This window comes from Maniola hyperantus, chromosome 27, assembly GCF_902806685.2.
Source record: "Maniola hyperantus chromosome 27, iAphHyp1.2, whole genome shotgun sequence".
Taxonomy (NCBI): Eukaryota; Metazoa; Arthropoda; class Insecta; order Lepidoptera; family Nymphalidae; genus Maniola; species Maniola hyperantus.
The window spans coordinates 1,025,375-1,050,698 of record NC_048562.1 but is presented as its reverse complement, the minus strand read 5'-3'; the positions used below and the strand labels follow the sequence as shown (position 1 = coordinate 1,050,698).

General features: G+C 38.6%; 2 protein-coding genes across 2 annotated transcripts in view; both read left to right on the top strand.

The window, feature by feature from the left end:
• enc (encore) overlaps window positions 1-17,792 on the top strand; it is a 72,019-nt gene extending 54,227 nt beyond the window's left edge. The window contains exons 19-31 of the mRNA XM_069507868.1: window positions 93-184; window positions 728-1,162; window positions 2,265-2,373; window positions 3,903-3,985; window positions 4,735-4,840; window positions 6,028-6,106; window positions 7,726-7,825; window positions 8,755-8,898; window positions 11,066-11,364; window positions 13,925-14,007; window positions 15,267-15,439; window positions 16,870-16,918; window positions 17,692-17,792. Coding sequence (XP_069363969.1) covers window positions 93-184; window positions 728-1,162; window positions 2,265-2,373; window positions 3,903-3,985; window positions 4,735-4,840; window positions 6,028-6,106; window positions 7,726-7,825; window positions 8,755-8,898; window positions 11,066-11,364; window positions 13,925-14,007; window positions 15,267-15,439; window positions 16,870-16,918; window positions 17,692-17,744 — 1,805 coding nt within the window. The 3' untranslated portion in view covers window positions 17,745-17,792. The remainder of the gene's footprint in view (window positions 1-92; window positions 185-727; window positions 1,163-2,264; window positions 2,374-3,902; window positions 3,986-4,734; window positions 4,841-6,027; window positions 6,107-7,725; window positions 7,826-8,754; window positions 8,899-11,065; window positions 11,365-13,924; window positions 14,008-15,266; window positions 15,440-16,869; window positions 16,919-17,691) is intronic.
• Window positions 1-24,890, top strand: part of LOC117994665 (UBX domain-containing protein 4) — a 137,170-nt gene extending 112,280 nt beyond the window's left edge. The window contains exon 13 of the transcript XR_011238287.1: window positions 24,826-24,890. The gene's annotated coding sequence lies outside the window, so the exon portion shown is untranslated. The remainder of the gene's footprint in view (window positions 1-24,825) is intronic.
• Window positions 24,891-25,324: the final 434 nt, after the last annotated feature.

Genomic DNA, 25,324 nt, shown 5'->3' with positions numbered 1-25,324 from the left:
TGGACCATTTATAGCTGAAACCTGTTTTGTGTGCCTTTATAATAAAATAAAATAAAATAAAATTGATTTAAATAGTAACATTTTGGTGTCAGGATGCGAGTGTCAGCCGGCAGAAGAGTGTCACGCCAAGTGTTGCTGCGAGTGTCGAAGACACGAGTGCTCTCAGAAGACCACCAGCGAGAAGGTTAGTTTAAACAATCACAAATTTTAGAGTTTTTTTTTTTAAATAATAGCCATGATAAATGACTAATATTCCTTTCCTCTCCAACTAAGCGTCAAGTTTGTGCTAGGAGTAGGTACGACAATAGTGCAACGGGCGGGGTTTGAACCGTCGACCTTTCTGTTTTTAGTCCACTCCTTTACCCGTTGAGCTATTGAGGTTGAGGCTATACTAGACTTTATTTTATTTTATTTGTTTTTTTGCAATCAACAGCGATATATACAATATAATTTTACATAATAACAGACTGAAAATAAGGCCAAATAGGATTACAATTTTTTACAGATTACTTAAATAGATATTAAATATAAATTTATAACAGTACGTTTGATAATTTAAACAAGCTTTACAAAAATATAATAATAATAATAATATAATAATTTAGAGAGGGTATAAGACCTGGAGAGTGACATAGGCTACTTTTATCCCGGAAATTCAAAGAATTCCCACGGGATTTTTAAAAACCTCAATCAATATTTATAATTTTTACATATCCTCTGTATACAGGGCTCACCACAAAAAGTGAAATCGGCATCCAACCCAACCACACCAATAAAAACCCGATACGAACCAAAACCACCCTCACCGGAACCAAAATCAGATATAACACAAACCAGAAACCAACCAGAACCAAAATCCGAACCAAAAACAAACCACCAACTCGAAAACCATCATCAAAACCCAAAAGAACCTCCAAAACCAATGGATAATCATAATAGTTACGAAAAACAAAACTCAGCCAATCAGAGCCCTTCAAATCCAAGGTCATCAGAATCAGCCAATCAGAGGCCGGTGTACGAGCAAAGGGCTTACGATTCACCCAATCAGAGAGGTTTTGAGAATCGGTACGATAGTCGGATAGAGGTCCAAAATCACAGGGCTGTCAAAATGCCTGAGGAAGTTTTCCAACAGAATTATGTTCAGGGATTCAGAAGTGAAGATGTAAGTAGCCATTTTATATTCTACTTATCTAAATATATATACGATGCAGTGATAGCCTAGTGGTTAGGACGTCCGCCTTCTAATCGGAGGTCGGGGGTTCGATCCCGGGCACGCACCTCTAACTTTTCGGAGTTATGTGCGTTTTAATTATTTAAATATCACTTGATTTAACGGTGAAGGAAAACATCGTGAGGAAACCTGCATGCCGGAGAGTTCTCCATAATGTTCTCAAAGGTGTGTGAAGTCTACCAATCCGCACATGGCCAGCGTGGTAGACTATGGCTAAACCCTTCTCACTCTGAGAGGAGACCCGTGCTCTGTAGTGAGCCGGTGATGGGTTGATCATGATGATGATGATGATGAAATATATATACGACCTCCAACCCGCTGGACTGACGACCTTAAGAAGATAGCGGGAAGTGGGTGGATGAGGAAGGCGTGTGTGGTGGAAAGCCTATGTCCAGCAGTGGACGCAAACAGGCTGATTGATGATGATTAATGATGAAATATATAAAAGGGTTGACTGACTGACTGATCTATCAACGCACAGCTCAAACTACTGGACGGATCGGGCTGTTGGCATGTAGATAGCTATTATGACGTAGGCATCCGCTAAGAAAGGATTTTTGAAAATTCAACCCCTAAGGTGGTGAAATAAGGGTGAGAAATTTGTGTGGTCCACGCGGACGAAGTCGCGAGCATAATAGAATAGAATAGAATGTTTTTTTATTCATGTAAACTTTTTACAAGTACTTATAAATAGTCATGTAGTTTTAATTTACCACTGGTTCGGAATGCCGTTCCTACCGAGAAGAACCAGCAAGAAACTCGGCGGTTGCTCTTTTTAATTTTTCAATTTACAATGTTATTATACCGTACTATACAAGCCATTGCAGCCCCGTGCATTGCTGGAGCGAGTCAAATCCAAGCTTTTTTATCGTTTACATAGTCTGCGACTGTATAATATGCTTTTTTTAGGAGCATACTTTTAACACATTTTTTAAACTTGTGTAAAGGCAAGTCTAAAATTGCTTGTGGAATTTTATTATAAAATTTTATTATAATAGATTAAAACATAGTTGGTTGTGATATCTTTTTTCAGATAACATCCCCACAATCGGTGATCACTTACCCCCAAGCGGACGCGGCGGAGATGCAGAACATGATGCAAGTGAAAGTCACGCCGATACCTGCGCCCGATCACAATATGCGTAAGTTGCATCGATTTTGGTACATCTTTTTTTAAATAATTTTTTATGTTTTACCTACACTTTCTAAATAATCAGTACCCATAATATTATAAATGCGAATGTGTGTTTGTTTGTTGGTTTGTTGGTTTGTCCTTCAATCACGTCGCAACGGTGCAACGGATTGACGTGATATTTTGAATGGGTATAGATAAAGACCTGGAGAGTGACATAGACTTCGTCCGCGTGGATTTAGGTTTTTTAAAAATCCCGCGGGAACTCTTTGATTTTCCGGGATAAAAGGTAGCCTATGTCACTCTCCAGGTCTTTTTACAATACAATACAATTCTTTATTTGTATTGTATTGCATGGTAGTTTAATTATACCCATACTAGCTTATGCTCGCGACTTCGTTCGCGTGGACTACAAAATTTCAAAACCCTATTTCACCCCCTTAGGAGTTGAATTTTTAAAAATCCTTTCTTAGCGGATGCCTACGTCATAATAGCTATCTGCATGCCAAATTTCAGCCCGATCCGTCCAGTAGTTTGAGCTGTGCGTTGATAGATCAGTCAGTCAGTCAGTCAGTCACCTTTCCCTTTTATATATATAGATTCCATATCATAAATACCTCACACTTACACTCGTATTTATAAACAAGTAAAAGCCTTTGCTTGAGTAAAAGTAATTACTTAAGCAATGATTTTTATAAACATAACAAAACACTTAAAACTTTGTAAATTACAAAAATATGACGTTCTTTTATTTCATTTGCATTAGAACAAAACGCAACTAATTAGTATTGCCAGTTGGAATGAATGCTCAAGCAGCAAGTAATGCTTAATGCTTTACTTAGCTGAGTAAAGGACTTTACTTGTTTATAGAATAGAATTTCGATTTTAAGAATTCTAACTTGAAGTAATGGCTTAATTAAGAAATTACTTGAGCAAAAGTGATTACTTGTTTATAAATACGAGTGTAAGACCCCTGCGCCAGTTAGGTCCGGTATCCACCTAAGCGGAGCGGAGAGGACATGTGTACAGTAAACCAATCCGATTTTTAAAAAATGACGTTATAATTTTTCACGTCATCTATTTTGAATATCGACGACCTCCCTGGCGCAGTGGTGAGCGCTGTGGTCTTAATAGTGGGAGGTCCCGGTTTCGATTCCTGGCAGGGGTTTGGAATTTTATTATTTCTAAATTTCTGGTCTGGTCTGGTCTGGGAGGCTTCGGCCGTGGCTAGTTACCACCCTACCGGCAAAGCCGTGCCGCCAAGCGATTTAGCGTTCCGGTACGATGCCGTGTAGAAACCAAAGGGGCATGGGTTTAATAAAAACTGCCATACCCCTTCCAGGTTAGCCCGCTATCATCTTAGACTGCATCATCACTTACCACCAGGTGAGATTGCAGTCAAAGGCTAACTTGTATCTGAATAAAAAAAAATCTGATTGGTCGATTGAACGCATCCCCTCTCCTCTCCGCTTAGGTGAATACCGGGCCTTAGGTCAGGAAATGTGTGTGAGTGTGTGTGTTTGTGTGTTTGTGTTGCAGGGCCGATGTCTCTGACCAGCGTGGTGTACCCAACGTCCATCCCGCCGCCCAACGCTTACCCGTACGTCAACACGTGCAGAATCGTAAGTTTTTCATTTCATTTCATTTTCAATTGACATTAAAAAAAACATGCAGTCGAATTGAGAACCTCCTCCTTTTTTTAAGGCGGTTAAAAAGACGGGAGTTCCTTAGGTGCGTTTTTTAGGGTTCCGTACTTCAAAAGGAAAATGCAAAGGAAAATTTAGAGCCTCAATAGCTCAACGGGTAAAGGAGTGGACTGAAAACAGAAAGGTCGACGGTTCAAACCCCGCCCGTTGCACTATTGTCGTACCTACTCCTAGCACAAGCTTGACGCTTAGTTGGAGAGGAAAGGGGAATATTAGTCATTTAACATGGCTAATATTCTTTATAAAAAAAAAAAAACGGAACCCTTATAGGATCACTTTGTTGTCTGTCTGTCTGTCTGTAAAGAAACCTACAGGGTACTTCCCGTTGACCTAGAATCATGAAATTTGGCATGTAGGTAGATCTTATAGCTGACATTTGGGGAAAAATCTGAAAACCGTGAATTTGTGGTTACATCACACAAAAAAAAATTAATTGTGCTCATGAACTAATAATAATTAGTGTTTTAAATTTTCAAAGTAAGATAACTATATCAAGTGGGTTATGATATATTTGTACATTTTTATATATTTTTAGTCCTAATAGTTTTTGATTTATCGTGCAAAATATCGAAAAAATACGACTGTAGCACGGAACCCTCGGTGCGCACTTGGCCGGTTTTTTATGGTGACATCGACTTAAGCCCAGTGAAAATTATTATTTTCAGGAGCAATCGATGCAACCAGCTCCCATGTACCAACCGATGGTGCAGCCTCCCGAAGAGCAGAAACATCACACGCCGTCGCCGCACAACGAGAACACCTTCAGAATTGGTAAGACTACCTCCGCAGTGGACGGGCCTGACCTTCGCGTTACATGTACGCGCGTCCGCCAAATAGAACAGCTTGAAGGGTTGTAGGCCGTGAAAAGAAAAGATTTAAAAAGGGATCAAACTAGATTTAATTAATTATTTGGGAGCACATATAAAAAACACAGCGAGTCGGTGGCCAGTCGCAGGCAGAGAGAACATAGACGTTTGACAGGAGTAAAGACAATGCAACACCATAGACAAACCACCTACTCTATAATGCTTCGTTTACACTTCCAACACAGCTGTTATGAGGCCGCCCATTTATCGCCAGTGTTTAAAAGTATCCTAGATTTAGTGACATAGACTAAGAACTCGATTTTTGTAACTTGAAAATTAATGAAATAAAATAGCGTTAGTTTTACTTCAAGCTAAAATAATTAAAATTAAATAAATAACTAAAATAAAACCAGTTACGTACGAAGAAGATACCAATAATTTGTGCCGCCGAGTTTCTTGCTGGTTCTTCTCGGTAGGAGCGGCATTCCGAACCAGTGGTAAATTAAAACTACCTGACTATTCATAAGTACTTGTAAAAAGTTTACATGAATAAAAAACATTCTATTCTATTCTATTCTGTGCTACAGTACGCGGCAGAAAGTAAATCGAACTTTAGAAGGAGATAGCAAATTAATTGTAGAGCGTTGTCTCTGTCACTCATACCTATAAGACGTTTTGTCTATCTCAACGGCAGTGACAATGCTCTACAAATCTGCTATCTTCTTTTTTTTTTTTTTTTTTTTTTTTAATAGATATAGCGAGCAAGCGAGCAGGCGGGTCACCTGATGTTAAGTGATTACCGCCGCCCATGAACATTTGCAGCACCAGAGGAGCCGCCGATGCGTTGCCGGCCTTTTAGGAATTTGTTGGTCCGCCCCTTGAATAACCCCATGTTATAATCTAGTGGGAACACCGCCGATGGGAGTTGGTTCCACAGTTAGCACGTGCGTGGAAAGAAGGATCTGGCGCAGCGGACGGTCGAAGTGCACCAGACACCCAGATGGTGAGGGTGAAATTCCTTACGGTGGCGCGCGGTGCGGTTGTAGAAAAAATAGGGTGGAATGAGGTCAAAAAGCTCTTCAGAGCACTTCTTCTAATGGTCGATGTACATTACTTGCCGTGTACTGTACGCAATTTTTTTTTAAATTGCAGATCCGAGCTATCCATATGCAGCAGATTTCAGTGCTACATGCGGCGCGTGCGAACCAGTGCCGATACAACAAGCAAGAGGGTAAGTCAGTCAGTATGTAAGATGGTGACCACTGTGGTCTTATAAGTGGGAGGTCCCGAGTTCTATTCCTGGCATGGGGAAATTTGGGAATTTATAATTACTTGAAAAGGTTCAAAAAGCCTTTCTAAGGTATTTATATAAAAAATTGCATGGGTATTACCCATTTATGTATCCCACAAAATTTCTTCAAGGGCACTTGGGTTTCAACTCGCTCAAAACCCGAAGAGACTGCGACCAAATTGGTACAATTTGCAAGATTCTTAGGGGTGTGATCGACTGCTCTGAACTGCACAACAAGCTCTGCTGCGTTTATGCACCCTCTAATTACAGCTATCTCCGCCACCGCTCCAAATGTTTCGTAAGTCCGTTTAGTCGCACGGTAGCGCGCTCCGGTCAGTGGTCACCCATACCGGGCACTTTGGCTGCGCTCAACGCGCTGCTGAAGGAGTCCCCTCGCTGTGACATATTTGCTGACAAATGGGCTGACCTCATGGGTCAGATCTTGCACTTTTGTGAAAATATATAATTTTGCTTTTTAAAATTTATAATTTTAACAATTTTTGTAAGTATGTTTATGTTAGTTTGTACTCGTAGTTTAATTAGTGTAATTGGCTTTATGGCCGTTCTAATTAAATAATAAATAAATAATAATAATAATAATAATTTCTAAATTTTACCTGCGAGCTGATTCACCAACTCAGTGTCTAACACTGAATGATAGCCATCTAGCTCATTTGACATTTATTTTTTACTAGGTGATGCCCGCGACTTCGTACGCGTGGTTTTTAAAAATCCTGTGGAAATTCCTAAATTTTCCGGGATTAAAAGTAGCCCATGTCCTTCCCCGGGTTGCCAGCTACCTCTGTACCAAATTTCGTCAAAATCGGTTGAACGGTTGAGCCGTGAAAAGCTAGCAGACAGACAGACAGACACACTTTCGCATTTATAATAAAGTAATGTACAGTGCTCTCTTGGCACTTGAATGACATTGACAGGGGGGCGCTGTTGGAGAACAAAGGCTTAGAATATTCAAACAAGAACAAAGGGGACACTTGACAGCAACGTTAGTTCTGATTTTCGCCACGCGAGAAGATAGTCTTGTCGCACTGTATGGCCGAAAGTAATGTACATCTACCTTTAGAAGGAGATAGCAGATTTGTAGAGCGTTGTCTCTATCACTCATACTTATATTATGACGTTTTGTTGGTCTCAACGACAAAGATAGTGCTCTACAAATTTGCTATCTCCTTCTGAAGGTCGATGTACAGTACGCGGCCGAAAGTAATGTACATCTACCTTTAGAAGGAGATAGCAGATTTGTAGAGCGTTGTCTCTATCACTCATACTTATATTATGACGTTTTGTCGGTCTCAACGACAGGGACAACGCTCTAAAAATCTGCTATCTCCTTCTAAAGGTCGATGTACATTACTTTCGGCCGCGTACTGTACATCGACCTTCAGAAGGAGATAGCAAATTTGTAGAGCACTATCTCTGTCGTTGAGACCGACAAAACGTCATATAAGTATGAGTGATAGAGACAACGCTCTACAAATCTGCTATCTCCTTTTAAAGGTCGATGTAACTTTCAGCTGCGTACTGTATATCATGTTTTGCAGTTACAACGTGCCATACGGTCAAGTGGAGGTCCCGCAGGGTGTGATGCAGCCCTACTCCGTACCCAATGTACTAATACAGCAGCCCATGCAACCGTACCCGGTAAGTTATTCCTCTGTGGCGGTTACCACAATAGAAACTAGATGGCGCTGTTCAATCGATGACGTAGTCCCGAACAAATGTACCGCCGATAGTAATCGCACTAACGGAGTTTTCTGCAATCTGGACTATATATAGAAGTTTCAAGACATAACCGTCGGCCCAGCTGGCGCTACCGAGCACAACCAACCGCTCGGTGGGAGATCTCCCCTTTGGTACGGTCGAGCCTGCACACCGCTCCCGTACACCTCAATGGAAGCCACTTTCAGAACTGTTGGTTCAATCCCTACAAACCTTGAACCTTTCCGAGAAGGTACAAACCTTTTTTTTTTTTTTTTTTTTTTCGTGGAGAAATCCTCATGGATACCACCGCGCTCGGGGAGGTGCGGTGGTTATGTCGGACTTTTACCGACTAAAACCCCACGGTGATCTGTCTCATCCGTTGTTGCTAGGCGCAGGGACACGAATGTATTCGACTGCAACCTAGCTAACGGCTCCCGCCAAAGCAGGCCTAGCTCTGGGACTTAGTGGGGTCCCCAACTCAGTTTTAGGCTCGCCGGGGACAAGGGCTTGCCTTCCAACTCAAGGACCTATTCTCCCGCGGGCAACAGACTCCCCGTGTCTATTACCCGGAGGTCCTAAGAGAAGGTACAATCCTAGATTAAGGGGACATGATATGAAGCTGCAATATCAATTGCCATCGTCAAATCCATTAAAACACTTTCTGACCAACAGAGTTGTTCACATATGGAATAAATTGCCTAAGGATGTGGTTATGTCAAGTTCTGTTAACAAGTTCAAGAATAGATTAGATAAACATTTGGAAAACTTGAAGCATTTCTCATATAGACGCATCAGCGAAAGCTGCTTAGTCTATTAAAAACAAACAAAAAAAAAATTGACAAAGTAACTAACTTTTTCACTGTTTCCAGTATCAAGAACAAATGCCGCTTCAATGGCAGAGCATTCAGCCTCCAGCACTGAGCGCGCCGGCCGCGCACAAAGTGATGCTGCATGATCTGTATCCAGTACTCTATCCCAACGTGTACCAGCCTTACAATATCGTGTACCCACAGGTCTGTACTGCTATCCTGACTTTACTATCAATCATAGTTAATAGTGGGAAGAGTGTTAATTATCCTTGACAAAATGTCCATCCATCCTTGCTAGTGGGGGGGAGTGCTCGTTTGTTCAAGGTTCTTGAACAAAATGACCATTCATCATTTTTAGTGGGGGGAATGTTAAGTAAGTTGAACAAATGTTCAACCGGTAAAGGAGTGGACTGAAAACCGAAAGGTCGACGGTTCAAACCCCGCCCGTTGCACTATTGTCGTACCTACTCCTACTAGCACAAGTTTGGCGCTTAGTTGGAGAGGAAAGGGGAATATTAGTCATTTAACTAATATTCTTTATTTAAAAAAAAATCATTCTTAGTGGGGGGAATGTTAAGTAAGTTGAACAAAACTACCATTCATCATTCTTAGCGGGGGGAATGTTAAGTACAGTACGCGGCCTAAAGTGATGAACATCAATCTATAGAAGGAGACAGCAGATTTGTAGAGCACTGTCTCGGTCGTTGAGACCGACAAAACGTCATACAGGTATGAGTGACAGAGACAACGCTCTAAAAAGATGAAATGTCATTCTAAAGGATGTTCATCACTTTCGGCCGCGTACTGTAAGTTGGACAAATGTCCATTTATCGTTCTTAGTGGGGGGAATGTTAAGTATCAAGAACCCATTCTTCCTTCCTAGTGGGGGGATGTTAACCAGCCTGGAAAAAACGCACATTTATCATTGCTTGTGGGGGGGAGAGTATACAGCCTTCAACACTAAGGCTGAGATCTATAGAGCGCACTTTGATTTTGCTCAGACTTAAGATTGAGTTAAAACGAGAAAAGTTTATAGAGAGATATAGCTCTGTCTCGTTTTAACTCTGTCTTAAGTCTAAGCTAAGTCAGAGTGCGCTCTATAGATCTCACCCTAAGCGTGCCGGCCGCGCATGAAGTGATGCTGCATGATCTGTATCCAGTACTCTATCCAAATGTGTACCCAAGGTTACTAGGGTTACTATTCTAACTTTAATAAGCTCTTAGGTATTCTTCCTCATAATGTCTTCCTAATAGAATTTTTTTTTTTTTGACTAACCAACAACATTTACACATACACAAGTATTTACATACAAAAGGATTTATAACTAAAGGACACATAGCATAAACGTTAACAACTGGCTAGTACAAAAGATTTAGGTACAATGATGTTATGACTTTAAAAGGCAGTAAAGTAAAGCAAAATGTAATAAGGAATTAGCACGTTAAATCTATTAAGTCTCATTACAAACTGATTAATTAGCTCCCTTTCGTAGGGAGATAATGACGTTACGACGAAAGCAGGTTGTCGTAGAATTAAAAATATTTAGCTGTCGATCTTTCTGATGAAGCGTATTAAATTGATGACAGATGCGATTGAGGAAAGAGTGCGTCGCAAAAACAGTGCGGCATGGCTTATTTAAATCACATACACGAAGTAGTGTGCACAGAACACTTGTTACTCCTACCGTAGTGTGAGTGAGCGTCTTACGCTCGTCATGTTGTATTACTTTTCCGCTGTGATATAAATAACTAACTTTTTCTTACCTACCTACATTTATCTATAAATTTAATGATTGTGTTTTTACCTACTAAGTATATTTAGTTTAAAATAATCTACATTTAGTTCAATGTTGTTAGTTTATATAAGTAAGTATTGTTATTTAGCTTTAAGTATTATACCATTAAATTAATGTGCTACGTGTACCTATCTACTGTCGACGGCATTTGTGTACGGAAAAACTTATGATTTAAAGTTTATGATTACACCTAAACTTGTTGTAAAATGTACATATTCTTCTATATATATAAAAGGAAAAGGTGACTGACTGACTGACTGACTGATCTATCAACGCACAGCTCAAACTACTGGACGAATCGGGCTGAAATTTGGCATGCAGATAGCTATTATGACGTAGGCATCCGCTAAGAAAGGATTTTTGAAAATTCAACTCCTAAGGGGGTGAAATAGAGGTTTGAAATTTTGTAGTCCACGCGGACGAAGTCGCGAGCATAAGCTAGTCCTAAATAAATAAATTATTTATTATTATTATACGTACGTAAATATCACGTATCATCACTTGCCAGCAGATCTAATTGCAGCCAAGCGCTAGGAAATCTTTACGTTGTTAAATATCGAGTTTTTTCATTCTAGGTTTTACCACAACCATATCCACTAGTGCAGCCGATGTACCCACTATTGGACAAGCACGAACCGCGCGCGCCGTCTCTCCCCCTACCACGTCCCAAACGCGTGCCGTCTCGCGCGACGTCGAACACGCCGCCCGAGTCGGACGCGCGACAGAGCGAGATAGCGATGAAGATACAGCAGATCAAAGAGCAGATGGCGCAGTTGAACACCAAGGAGAGGAACAGGAACGAGTGGCGCAGGCGCAACAGTGGCAGTGGACTGCTGGGCAGCTGTCCTGACAACTTCACCGCGCGAGTCCCAGGGTGAGTCGGAAATACCACATTCAGCACCCCACGCATTTACATAATATTTTCATATGCATACGCATTTATATATTAGGTTTCAACTCCCTGGAGGTCAGACGCATTTGCGACCAACTGAAAATTATGTGTCAAATTTTTCGAGGAGATGTTAATGCTCCAGAACTTCATGACCAACTGTGTCGCATACGTGTCCCTGAATCCAACAGTAATCTTCGTCCACGAAAAAATAAACTTTTCGTGGTCCCACATCATCGCACTGTTGCTAGATCTATGTCACCTATACCCCGTTCATTAGCATCGTTCAACGCGCTTTTGGACAATAATGCTCAATGGGACCCATTTAATGATGGGTCTATAATACTGGTTCGGGAGTTACTGAAGTACGCTGAGAGCATTACATGAATATGTCATTCAATGTTCTCAGCGTACATATTCAAAATTCTTTGATCTTTTATCGTTATGTATTTTATGTCTTTTTTCTTGTACCTTTATTCGTATTTAAATTTATTATTAATCATCTAGTTAGTGTAAGTGGCACTGCCGTTCTAATTAGATATAAAATAAATAAAATAAATAAATAATAAATATTCAAAGCCTCAATAGTTCAACGGTTAAGGAGCGGACTGAATTCCGAAAGGTCGGCGGTTCAAACCCTACCCTTTGCACTATTGTCGTACCCACTCCTAGCACAAGCTTTTCGCTTAGTTGGAGGGTAAAGGGGAATATTAGTCTCATATTAACAAGGCTAATTTTTTTTTTATATTTTGGAATCGGCCAAATTCGTCTGAAAACAACCACAAAACTTCACTAAAATGGAAGACGTATAAGTCCCGCAAATTGCTATTGCGCTGGAACCATGTCTCATTAACATCGAAATGACGTCTTATGACGTCAGCCGAAATAAAAATATACCGTCAGCTCGAAACTTCAGTCTAGTGCTGACGTCACTAAGATGGCGGCCACGCGCATTAGCAATTTGCGGGACTTATACCGCGATGTTATGAACTCCATCCCTCGCGTAAACATTACAGACTGCGTTCACTATAACTTGTCCCCTGCCGTCATGTTGGCACCATTGCCTTGTTTGCTTTATTTCTTAGAACTTAGGGTTTATTATTGTGTGATTTGCAATGGTGCCAACATAACGTCATAGGTATTTTCAGCCCGATCTATCCAATTGTTTGAGCTGTTGATATATCTGTCTATTCCTTTTCCACTTCGTCCGCGTGGATTTCGGTTTTCAAAAATCCCGTAGGAACTCTTAGGCGCCGTCCTATTGTCATCGTTCGCGCGATGATGCGATGCGATTTCATCGTGCGAAGAATTACAATATGAACGCATCTCATGATCGCGCGATCTTCAATAGGACATTCAGTAGAACACAGTTTGTTTAAACGCACGGGACGCGCGATCATTTTCGTCCGACGCACGCATCATCGCACGAGCGATGACAATAGGACGGTGCCTTAGATATTCCGGGATAAATAATAATAATAATAATAATAAAATCATTTATTTCCACCAAATACAATTCATATTTTTGTTAGTATTGAGACCTTAAAACTAGTTATTATAAAATTCTTACCAAAACAATACTGTGCACCTGTATTCCGAACTAGTAGAAACTGTGTCTCGGAAAACAGGGCCTCCAGCTCGGTGAATACAAAGCTAACTACATATTAACTAACATACTAACTAAACTAAAGAGCTAAAGAAAATAATATGTGTGTGGAAGTCCATGTTATCTGTGTTTGTGTGGGCGTGAGTCAGTGGCGTGCAGGTCATAGAGGCATAAAAGCACTGCTTACCTAGTTGAAATGGCTATGTTCTCATTATTCATGATGACCTATCATTAAATAGGTAGTTAGCTAACTAATGCTTACCCTAGGTTGAAACCCTGTGCACGCCACTGGCGTGAGTGCGTGTGTGTGGGGGTGAAAGTGAGTGAGCATGTGTAAGTGTGCATATGTGAGTATCTTTGCTATATTATGTTTGTGTACAATTGGGGTTACACTAGAATATCCAGAAGTCTTTCAGTATCCGAGTAAGTTTGTTTCAGAAGCCATGTCATGTTAAAAAGTAGACTATGTCACTCTCCAGGTCTTTAACTATATCCATGCAAATCACGTCTATCCGTCACTCCGTTGGAATGTGATTGAAAGGCAAACAGACACACTTTCGTATTTATAATATGAGTAGTGTATTAAAAAGGTTCATCATCATGATCAACCCATCACCGGCTCACTATAGAGCGCGGGTCTTCTCTCAGAGTGAGAAGGGTTTTGGCCATAGTCTACCACGCTGGCCATGTGCGGATTGGTAGACTTCACACACCTTTGAGAACATTATGGAGAACTCTCAGGCATGCAGGTTTCCTCACGATGTTTTCCTTCACCCTTAAAGCAAGTGATATTTGATTACTTAAAACGCACATAACTCCGAAAAGTTAGAGGTGCGTGCCCGGGATTGAACCCCCGACCTCCGATTAGAAGGCGGACGTCCTAACCACTAGGCTATCACAGCCATTAAAAAGGTTATTTTTCCTCACCTTTGTCTCCAGGCCGGCACACGACGAAGCGCAGTTGAGTTCGGCGGCGCGAGCTATAGTCAATTCAATACGAAACATGCAACAGAAGGGTAATTGTAAGTATAGTCTGTACTAAATGACTTATCACGCGCCATTTTAACTCTATGCCTCCATTTGTATATTGGTGTGGTTAGGGTTCCCAGGTTGCCAAATCTAATACCCGGACAGACTAGCTAGTTTGGCCGGACGTTTGGGTAGAAAGGCTGGACACCCTACATTAATGAGGATTTTGTGTCTTTGTAGTAATAGGTACGACAAAAAAATTGTATGTAAAATCAAGCTTTTTTTTATTATTGCCATAAATCTTGTTGTCACTTGTTGAGCACTGCCGCCTGCGGGAGCGACCAACAGTCGATTCGCCTGCGCTCGGCCACGCTCGTTGTAAAATGTAAAAAGCCTAACAAAAGCCGGACAAGCCGGACACCGTTTATTTTGGCCGGACACGCAATCAAAAAGCTTACCTATGTCCGGCTTTATCCGGACGCCTGGCAACCCTAGGTGTGGTAAATTAAACTACCTGACGATTCAAAAGCACTTGTAAAAGTTTACTTGAATAAAAATATATTCTATTCTATTCTACTCTATTGTCGTCAAAAGTACGCCACCTTTAAAATAACGACTAAAAATCGTACTTTTGACATGAAATTTGACACAAAAAGTTAAAATGGCGCGTGAGGAGTTAAATTACACGCGTTACAGGTAGTATAACAATAACGCTAAGTTTTTACTAGTGTTCAGATTACATCCTATATATATATTTTTTTTTCATTTATTTGGATCACTAACAGCTAATCATATACATCAAATACAAATTTAACAATACAAAAGTTCTAAGATAATATGACGAGCTAATTAAAAGTAATCACCGCATGCGAATGTGTCAGGTAATTTTACAACTAAAAAAGTTACTTAATTAAAAAATAATAATAATATAAATAAATAAACTCTAAACTAATAAACAAATGTAGGTAAGCAGTTCACATGGCATCAAGTAAATTACTATGGTAATTTACTTAATGCCATATGAACTGAATTCCGGAATTTAACCAGTGAGTCCGCGTGTATGTCTAGCACATTGAGCTTATTATAAAGTTGACTTATTCTAGGGATTGGCGAGTTAGCACCCATAACTGTTGAGCGTCGAGGAAAAGATAAAGAAGAATTTAAAGGTTTTCTAGGATATTTCGAAGGAACCCTTAATTTAAAGCTATTCGAAAGAGAAGAACAATCTATTTTGTTGTTGAAATCCACATATCCAAGTGCATGTCTTGAGATCCGTACAGTTTGCTAATCACTTTATTCTATCGTTTATAAGATCAACACGACAACCGTCGGTTCGAGCCGCGCGGCGACCGCCAAGAGTTCCGCGGTCGAGGTTTTAGACCGTTCGAGCCGCATCACCGCGACGCGATGCAGGAGCGAGACGACCGCAGGGACCGCCGACCGCCGGCGCCTCCATTGTACAGACCGCCCTACTTATTCAGACAGGTATAGTCCGCGCCAATTAAATAGTCCTTCTTGAAGTTAACCGCAAGACGCGTCGCAATACCACTTATACACTGCATCATCACTTACCACCAGGTGAGATTGCAGTCAAGGGCTAACTTGTATCTGAATAAAAAAAAAATTGCATTTTGAGGCGTCAGTGGGGCGTGCGGCGTGAGAGAGCGTTGTGTCTTGAAACTGTTTATGATTTATGATTTATTTATTCATTTGCTTTCATGGTTACATGAAGCCCCGTTAGGGCATTGCAAAGTTAGGTACATTAACAATACATACATGCTAAATATATAATTATTATACAACTACATGCAAACTACGTGTTACATTATTTTATAATAGATTTTATCAGGTAATTATATAGGGCATTCATTTTGAATCGAAATTATTTTTATTTATTGATTGATTGATCGCACTAACTCATTAAGTTTGTTATAATGTCAATTAGTTTCTTCTTTGTTAATAATTTAGTAATATTAAGTAGGTACAAGTATGTTAATATAAAATAGTTTCGATTATCAGTAAGAATGTCATATTAAACTTAAATTAACAGGTTATAGTAAGTACAACATCGCCTGAAGCACGGATTTAGAAGTAATAATTCTTATAACTTACATAAGTATTAGTAGGTATTTAAAAATTCTTAGGTCTAAAGTCTAAACATACAAATAGGATATGCAAATATAGTGTCTAACTTCTATAATATAGTGCAGATTGCAAAAAACTCCGTTAGTGCGATTCAGATTTGCGTGTTCTACTTTCACTTCCGAGGGTGGTACCCCTGCTGCCATCTAGTGAGAGTGACGTGAGTATTCTAGGCTTGGATTCACATCTAGTGACTGCTGATGGATTTCTTCGTACGAGCAGGGAGCGCCATCTGCTTGCAATTTCCGACCGCCATTATAATAGCGCCCATACATTTTACCTTCGTCTAGTACCTGCGCCCGAACGGCATCCCTTTATCGATAACTTCTGCACATTCTCACAATCCCATGATCGTAATAATTTATGACCCAGTTCGCACGTTCGTAATGGCTAAACTAAAGCGTCGCTCAGCTTTTCACTCGAGTGCGAACCACTGATGTTGCTTACGTATAGCATCGTCCTTGTCCCGCTCGATGGGCATAGCTTGGACCTTAGCTCTACCTTCCCCCCGCCCCCCCCCACACATACACGCACAAATACAAATCGTGTATAATGCGTTTAAAATGACTTATCACACGCCATTTTTACTTTAAGTGAATTATAATACAGAAGTACGATTTAAGTCCTTATATTTAAAGGTGAACCGTACTTTTGACACTTAACCCATAGAGTTAAAATGGCGCGTGAGGAGTCATTTGGTACGTACTATACGGACCAGGGTGGTGTTCCGGTAGTAGTAATAGATAATTAATGCATACAATATTTACCGCCAGATGTCGCCCGGCGCATGGTGCAGAAGGTCACCGGGGCCCGTACCACCCGGTAAGTAAAAAAAAAAAAAGTTCAACAAGCTCTACGTTGGGTAGAGGTCTACTTTCGATGTGCAGCAAATAAGAAATTTATAGCTTGGCGCACATTGAAATATATTTAAAACTAGCTTATGCTCGCGACTTCGTCCGCGTGGACTACACAAATTTCAAACCCCTATTTCACCCCCTTAGGGGTTGAATTTTCAAAAATCCTTTCTTAGCGGATGCCTACGTCATTATAGCTCTGCATGCCAAATTTCAGCCCGATCCATGAGTAGTTTGAGCTGTGCGTTGATGGTCAGTCAGTCAGTCAGTCCTTTTCCTTTTATATATTTAGACTAGCTTATGCTCGCGACTTCGTCCGCGTGGACTACACAAATTTCAAACCCCTATTTCACCCCCTTAGGAGTTGAATTTTCAAAAATCCTTTCTTAGCGGATGCCTGCGTCATTATAGCTATCTGCATGCCAAATTTCAGCCCGATCCATGAGTAGTTTGAGCTGTGCGTTGATGGTCAGTCAGTCAGTCAGTCCTTTTCCTTTTATATATTTAGACTAGCTTACGCTCGCGACTTCGTCCGCGTGGACTACACAAATTTCAAACCCCTATTTCACCCCCTCAGGAGTTGAATTTTCAAAAATCCTTTCTTAGCGGATGCCTGCGTCATAATAGCTATCTGCATGCCAAATTTCAGCCCGATCCATGAGTAGTTTGAGCTGTGCGTTGATGGTCAGTCAGTCAGTCAGTCCTTTTCCTTTTATACATTTAGATTTTCTTTGTTTCCAGCTTTTAACCAACCGCGTCGGCCGTACCCGGACAATAGGAACGTACGCCGCTAGACAAAAATTATTGTTTTAGTGATAAATAGTTTACCTCGAACATATCCCCAATATACATGTTTTTGCTTTTGATAGAAAATAACTCCTATAACATGACCTTAAATTTATTGCGAGAAAACCCTATTTTATTTACTTATTTAAAAATATTTATTGCACAAACAATACAATACAAGATATTAAAGAAACTATATAAAATGTAACTATACAAAATGATGCATAGGCGGCCTTATTGCTAAAGCAATCTATTTTACTGAAAAGCCGAAAGAAAATCGTAAATAAAAAACAATTTTACTATGAAATTGATTGATACTAAAATAAATAAAGCAACTAAATGAAATGTAACTTAAAACTTATAACTTATATAACTTTACCTGAAAAATAAATTTTTAAGTTATAACATTTCTTTGTATTAGAAATCTATAAAAAAAAAATTTTTGTCTGTTCATTTTTTTTTGGCTGTTGATAATTTGATCCTTATAAAAATAACAATTTTCATCAACTTTATTTTATGTTGGGAGTTAATTTCTATCAAAATACAGATATTTTTGTTAAAACCATCAAAAATCGGGACACGCCATATATAACAATAAAGCGCACAACACACTAATTACAAAAAAAAAATCCGCGGAAAAAAGTTAGTAAAGCAAATCTTTCTGTTACGTAATCCTATACAAATGATAGAGGCAAAAATCTCAGTGGGCGTTAACCATTTTGAGGCACCAGCCAATCATAAATGAAACAATGGTACTGATTCTGAGCACAACTAAATTTTAGAGCATTCGCATCCTCTTCTTACTAATACAATGTGAAAAGGACAGACATAGTTTGACAGATTTAAGTTTAATTTAGAGCCGTGAAACCTCGTGACTTTAACTGCCAGACGCGAGCGTATCGTTTAAATTTGTAGCGTGCTCTAAAATTTAGATTCTTTAAATGTAAAAGGACGGAACATGCCGTCCTTTTTTAACGATATTAAAAAGAAGAGGAAGTATATACTCTAAATTTAGTTTAAAGAAAGACAACAGAATCGGTGCCATGGTTTTCTAATTGAATTTCGAATGTTTTTTGAAAACATTTTCGAATTGAATTTCAAATGTTTTTTGCAAAGATGTTTATCATTGGTTAGTTATTCAAAATGGTTAACGCCCACTTATATTTTTGTCTCTATCATTTGTATGGGATTACGTAACAGAGAGAGCGCTATACTAACTTATTTCCGCGGATAGAGTATATAAGCACAATTTATTTTAGCGCAGTTCTGTTAGAACTATACAAACACAGTGACTTAAACAAAATAAATGCTTAAAACCAAATTGAAGGTTAGAATTGACTGAGCGTTTTGAACGCCAGCTGATAATTGAACTAAAACGCCGAAAAGTATATTCGTTTAGAACTTTGACTTAAATTGTAATGGAAATATAACAAATAGAGTATGAGAGTTCTTTATAAAAGAAATTAAAAAAAAAACTACAACCGAAATTAATAATAAATCTATCTGTAATCAGTCAATAAATTAACATCATTGTTATTTGGCAGAAAACTGGTCAAATGCGAGTCGGACTCGCTCACGAAAGGTTCCGTACCATATTACAAGATTTAACTCTATATGTACTATTTTAATTTTTTTTCATTTGTAAAGCGGCTATTTTGAAATGCGCCATTTGGTTTTTATTATTTGTTGTTATAGAGGCAATACAAATACAGACAATGTGAAAATTTCAACTGTCGTCCTATTTCGGTTCATGAGATACAGCCCGCTGACAGACAGACGGACGGAGGTGGAGGCTTAGTAATAGAGTCCCGTTGGTACCCTTCGGGTACGAAATAATATAAATAATTTTTGACAAAATACAATATAACAATATAACATATTGATAGTTTAAAGATAGATTAGATTGATTATTAGTTTTCGCAGTTAAATTACCAACATTCTTAAGTCAGCGTCAAAAAAACCGCGGCGTTCAGAACGCTCAGTGTATACAAAGCCTTAGCCGAAGAGTTTAGACGCGTTACACAGATCTCACGTTGTAAGCAACCTAGTCATTTTTTATATTAAACCAAGTTTAGGTTTAATTTTTTTTTTGTTTAGTTTAAAGTTTAAACAAGCAGCGCTCTCATAGGTTCAGGGTATTGACGTATCATCATGAACTCAACGCATCGCCGGCGCACTACTGAGAACGGGTCTCCTCCCAGAATGAAAAGTGTTTAGGCCATTATAGTCCACCACGCTGACTAAGTGCGGATTTGAGACGGCACACCTTTGAGAACATTGTGGAGAACTACCAGGCATGGAAGTTTTCTCACGATGTTTTCCTTCTCCATCGTTCAACCGGTTAAATTGAAACTTTGTACAATTGCTGTTGGCACTTGCCTGAAGGATCCTGACAGTACCATAAACATACAAACACACATCGTTTCGAGGTAAAGCGATGGTAGCGTAGTGGTCAAGACATCAGCCTCCTAATTGTGTGGTCCGGGATTTGATTCCCGGCACGCATCTTTAACTATTCGGAGCGAAGTGCGTTTAAAAAAATTAAGTATCACTTGCTTTAACGATGAAGGAAACCTGCATGCTTTAGAATTCTCCATAACGTTTTCAAAGTGTGTGGAATCTGTCAATCCACACTTAGCCAGCGTGGTAGACTATGACCAACCCCTTCTCATTCTGAGAAGACGCCCGTGCTCGGTAGTGAGCCGGCGATGGGTTGCGTTGGTGATGATGCTATATCTTTGTACTGAAACTATGAGACTGCCTCGTACATACACACACAAACATACATAAAACATAATTAATTATTATAATATGATATTTTTAAAAAAAATAGTTTTTATGTTACCGTTTGTTGTTTTAGGTTTAATAAATGAAAAATTACTCACCATAAAATATTTCTGTAACCAATTTGTATCACAAGTTTTAAGCAATCAATAAATATTGGTACTGATTCTGAGCACGACGTAACCACAAGTAAAGTTCACTCGCCTTCGTGAATTGCAAGAACTGTAATGCATTAATATGATCGAACGCACACCAATATCGAAATAACATATGTATATGTGACTGTTGTTATTTCAATTATTATTATTTTTTCAAACCTTTTTCGTTATTTGTATTAAGTACTTTAATTACAAAAAAATAAATATTCTAAAAATACAGTATTAATTAATAGATTTTATTGTCATAACAAAATAAAAAAAATTGTTGATGTAATTCTGTTCCATTAATAAAATATTGTTTTTGATTTAATACATAAAATTAAATCTAAAAAAATTGTATCACTTGAACAACAACTTCAAATATAACAATAATATTTCCACAAACAACAGTATTTCGCACAACAACAGTGACCAACAAATATTATTATTAACAATATGAATGTATATTGTAAAATTAGAAATGAAAATTAAAATCCCTTGTTGCTTTTAAACTATTTTTGAATATGGTGCTAATTCGGTGGTACAACCAAACGCAGGCTTGAATTATGCTAATCTATTTTCCTTTGACTTAAAAGATAAACAAATTAGAGATTCCTTCTTGAAGAAAGAAAATTTTGTTGCGTTTTTGTTTTGAATAAGCACCATTATTTTAAGTTTTGTCAAAAAATAAATAGTTTAAAAGTGACAATAGTACCCACTGATTCTGATGGCAACTAAATTTGATAGTATTCGCATGTTATTCTTACCAATGTAATAAGAAAAGGACAGAAAAATTTAATTTAATTTAAAACTGCCAAACCTCGTGACTTTTTTCGTCTTGAGCAGTGTTTAAATTGGTAGAGTAGCAATAAACTTGGATTCTGTAATTCAAAAGTCATTTCCATCCTTTTTTAGTAATATGAAAAAGAAAAAGATGCAGATACTATAAATTTAGTTTAGAGAAAAGCATGAGAATCGACGCAACACATTAGCGTTGTGGTTTGGTTTGGTTGTTGGCTAATTCTGTTATACACAATCTCTAAATTAAACTAAAACAATAGCTCTAAATATATTGCCGTTCCTTTCATAATACTCTTTGTGGAAAAGGATAGCATTTAGTTTAGATATTGGCACTGATTCTGAGCACAACCTAATTTTAGAGTATTCGCATGCTCTTCTTACTAATGTAATATGAAAAGGACAGACACAGTTTGACAGTTCTAAATTTAATTTTTAGATGGTAAAACCCGTGATTTTAGCGCGCAGTCGCGAACCTACTGTTTAAATTTGTATTGTGCACTTTAAATGTGAAAGTCATGTTCCGTTCCTTTTTTAGCATTAGTAAAAAGAAAAGGATGCAGATACTCTAAATTTAGTTTAGAAAGAGACTAGAGAATCGGGGCCATTGTTACAACAGTATTAGCCACAATGTTAAATAAAGAATGGTTACCATAAATAGTTACGAATATGCTCTGTCATCTGATACCCACTATGCTCGTCGCAGAAGCGAAATGTTAAAACTATTTGTATTATTTTCTCTCTCGTAGAAAATCCTCGCTTTTACCCGTTTCTCCAAAAAGTAGCCACAGTGTAGCATGAGCGAATGAAAATAAAAATAGATTCTATTAATAAATAAATAAATAATTAATTAATAATAAGGTATTTATTATAGCCAATAGAGAAAACTTACAGACGCTTTATTAAAGTTATTTTTTTTAATTAAGATTGTCGTCAGCTTTTCTATAAGATTTATTATTATTGATTAATAATAATTAATTGTATTGTTGTGTACAGACTTTTGTGAGTTTTAACTTTCAACAGAGAAATACAGAAGCCATATTTATTTATTGTTAGATACGATTGTGTTGCGATAAAATCCAGAAATGAGTGAATTCTATTCATCTTATATTCAATGGCTAATTAGTTTCAGAATTAAAAAAAGAAAACTTAAATAATTACAAAATTTTATTTTTAGTTTACGAAATTTACGGTATTTTTTTTTCTTATAAATATAACTGTAAATAAATAGTAATTCGATGGTTTAGAAGGTTTCATTTATAAGAAAATTTTAATATTTTTTCTTGATTTCAAAAAAATACTTTTTATGCCTTTTAGTAATTATTGTTGTGAAATTTTGTTTCACAACAATCAGTTTTCAGTTTTTCTAACACGAAAAATAGTAAATGTATGATTTCATTATAATGTACTGGTCACACTAATGCTGTTATTTTTTTACCTTAAGTAATTTAAATTAAGAATATGGTCAGTACAATAAATAATTATTTTAATATGGCAATAGATAAACTGTAAATAATATTTTAAAAAACCGATGTTTTCTGTATTTGTTTAAATATTTTCCCATATTTTAAGAAATAAATAAAACACTTTAATAATATTAATAGACATTTAAAATTAATATTGTTGTGATTAGAAATTCAATGCTTATAATATCTCGATGTTAGAGTCCGTATCAAAATAGTTGTGTTACCGTAAAATGGGGTAACTTGGTAACTAAAGTAACTTTGACTGTCCACGAAAAATTTTTTTTTTCAAAGCGCTTTAAGATGGAAACATAATTTTAAACGCGCAATGCGATATAACTTCACGCCTGTTGCATTAAATCAAATTGTAGTATAATGCGTTCAAAGAATAGGAAAGTCAATGCCCTCTTATTTTTAACTAGCTGATGCCCGCGACTTCGTACGCGTTGATTTAGATTTTTTAAAATCCCGTGGGAACTCTTTGATTTTCCGGGATAAAAAGTAGCCTATGTCCTTCCCCGGGATCTGAGCTAACTCTGTACCAAATTTCATCAAAATCGGTGGAACGGATGGGCCGTGAAAGGCTAGCAGACAGACACACTTTCGCATTTATAATATTAGTATGGATGACACCTCATTCATCAAAATCTGCCCAGTAGTTAAGGCGCTACGATGGGAATGTTTTAGAATGTACATAATATGATATCCTACTTGGTATAAGTAAATCTTACTTGTAAAGTTGAAAATAGCAATATTTGTTCATTTAATTTTTTGTCTTGTGATGTAACCACAAATTCACGGTTTTCAGATTTTTCCCCTTATGTCTACTATAAGACCCTAGCTGCCAAATTTCATGATTCTAGTTCAACGGGAAGTACCCTATAGGTTTCTTGACAGACAGACAGACAACAAAGTGATCATATAAGGGTGCCTTTTTTCCTTTTGAGGTACGAAACCTTAAAAGTATATGTTTACTGTCAAAGTTATATTACAAACAGCAAAGTTACCCCGATTCAGTGTTCCGTGTTTTATTTACTCTGTGCACACTGGCCTACTTCTTGGAACTGTCGCCTGTCATCGTGACAGTGACAGCTGTCAAAGGCAATGTCCCGTAGAGTGTATTTATATATGGAGATTTTATTGTGACATGTAGAGTATATTATTGTTAATATTAAAGATTTTAGCGTATACATGAAGTTTGGTTTTATTTTATCGCCTCTCATAGTCAGCGACGGGTTGAGATGGCAATCGTGGTATGAGGCGGGGGGGACGCCCCGCACACCCGCACCGGGGTAGCGCGAGGGGTGTGCGGGGCGTTCCCTCCTCGATTGCTATCTCGACCTGTCGCATACTATACATATTGAAAGAAAAGACGTTTATTTATACAACTGTGCCACACATCACAATTTAAAGCTAAGAGCTGGTTATTCCGGCGCTTCTTCCACCTGAGAACAAGCAAAAGAAGCGCCGGAACAAACCGTCATGTGTGGCACAACCCGAAAAAAGGGTCCCAGCTCAGCATTATGTGTGGCACAACCCGAAAAAAGGGTCCCAGCTCAGCATTATGTGTGGCACAACCCGAAAAAAGGCTCCCAGCTCAGCATTATGTGTGGCACAACCCGAAAAAAGGCTCCCAGCTCAGCATTATGTGTGGCACAACCCGAAAAAAGGGTCCCAGCTCAGCATTATGTGTGGCACAACCCGAAAAAAGGCTCCCAGCTCAGCATTATGTGTGGCACAACCCGAAAAAAGGCTCCCAGCTCAGCATTATGCTGTATGCCTTGTTGCACAAGAACATACAGCGCTGATTTTCAGCTGGTACCCTGAACCGGGTAGATTATTGTTAGGTTAGGTTAGGTAATTGTTCTAGATCAGTGGTTCCCAATTAGTGGTACTCGTACCCCCAGGGCAGTGGCGTGCAGGTCATAGAGGCATAAATGCACTGCTTACCCCAGTTGTAATAGCTCAATGCAAATTTTACATTATGACCTGCCAGTAAACAGGTTCCTACCTAACTAATGCCTACCCTGGCTTCAAACCCTGTGCACGCCACTGCCCCAGGGGTACGTGAAGTTGCATCAAGGGGTAAGTGCGGCTATCAGTAAAAACAAGAACAATTTCCCACGGTGCTACCCGCGGTTTAAGTAGCCTATCTGTTAATCCAGGGTGTTAACTACCTGTATACCAAATTTCATCAAAATTGGTCCAGGCGTTTGAGCGTGAAGAAGTAACAAACATACACACATTCACAAACTTTCGCATTTATAATATTAGTGTGATTGCTACAATAAGGGGTACGCAGGTTTGAGGTCTTTTCTGAAGTGGTACGCAGCAAAAACTAATTGGGAACCACTGTTCTAGATGATGCCCGCGACTTTGCGCGGATGTAGGTTTCTATATTTCCCG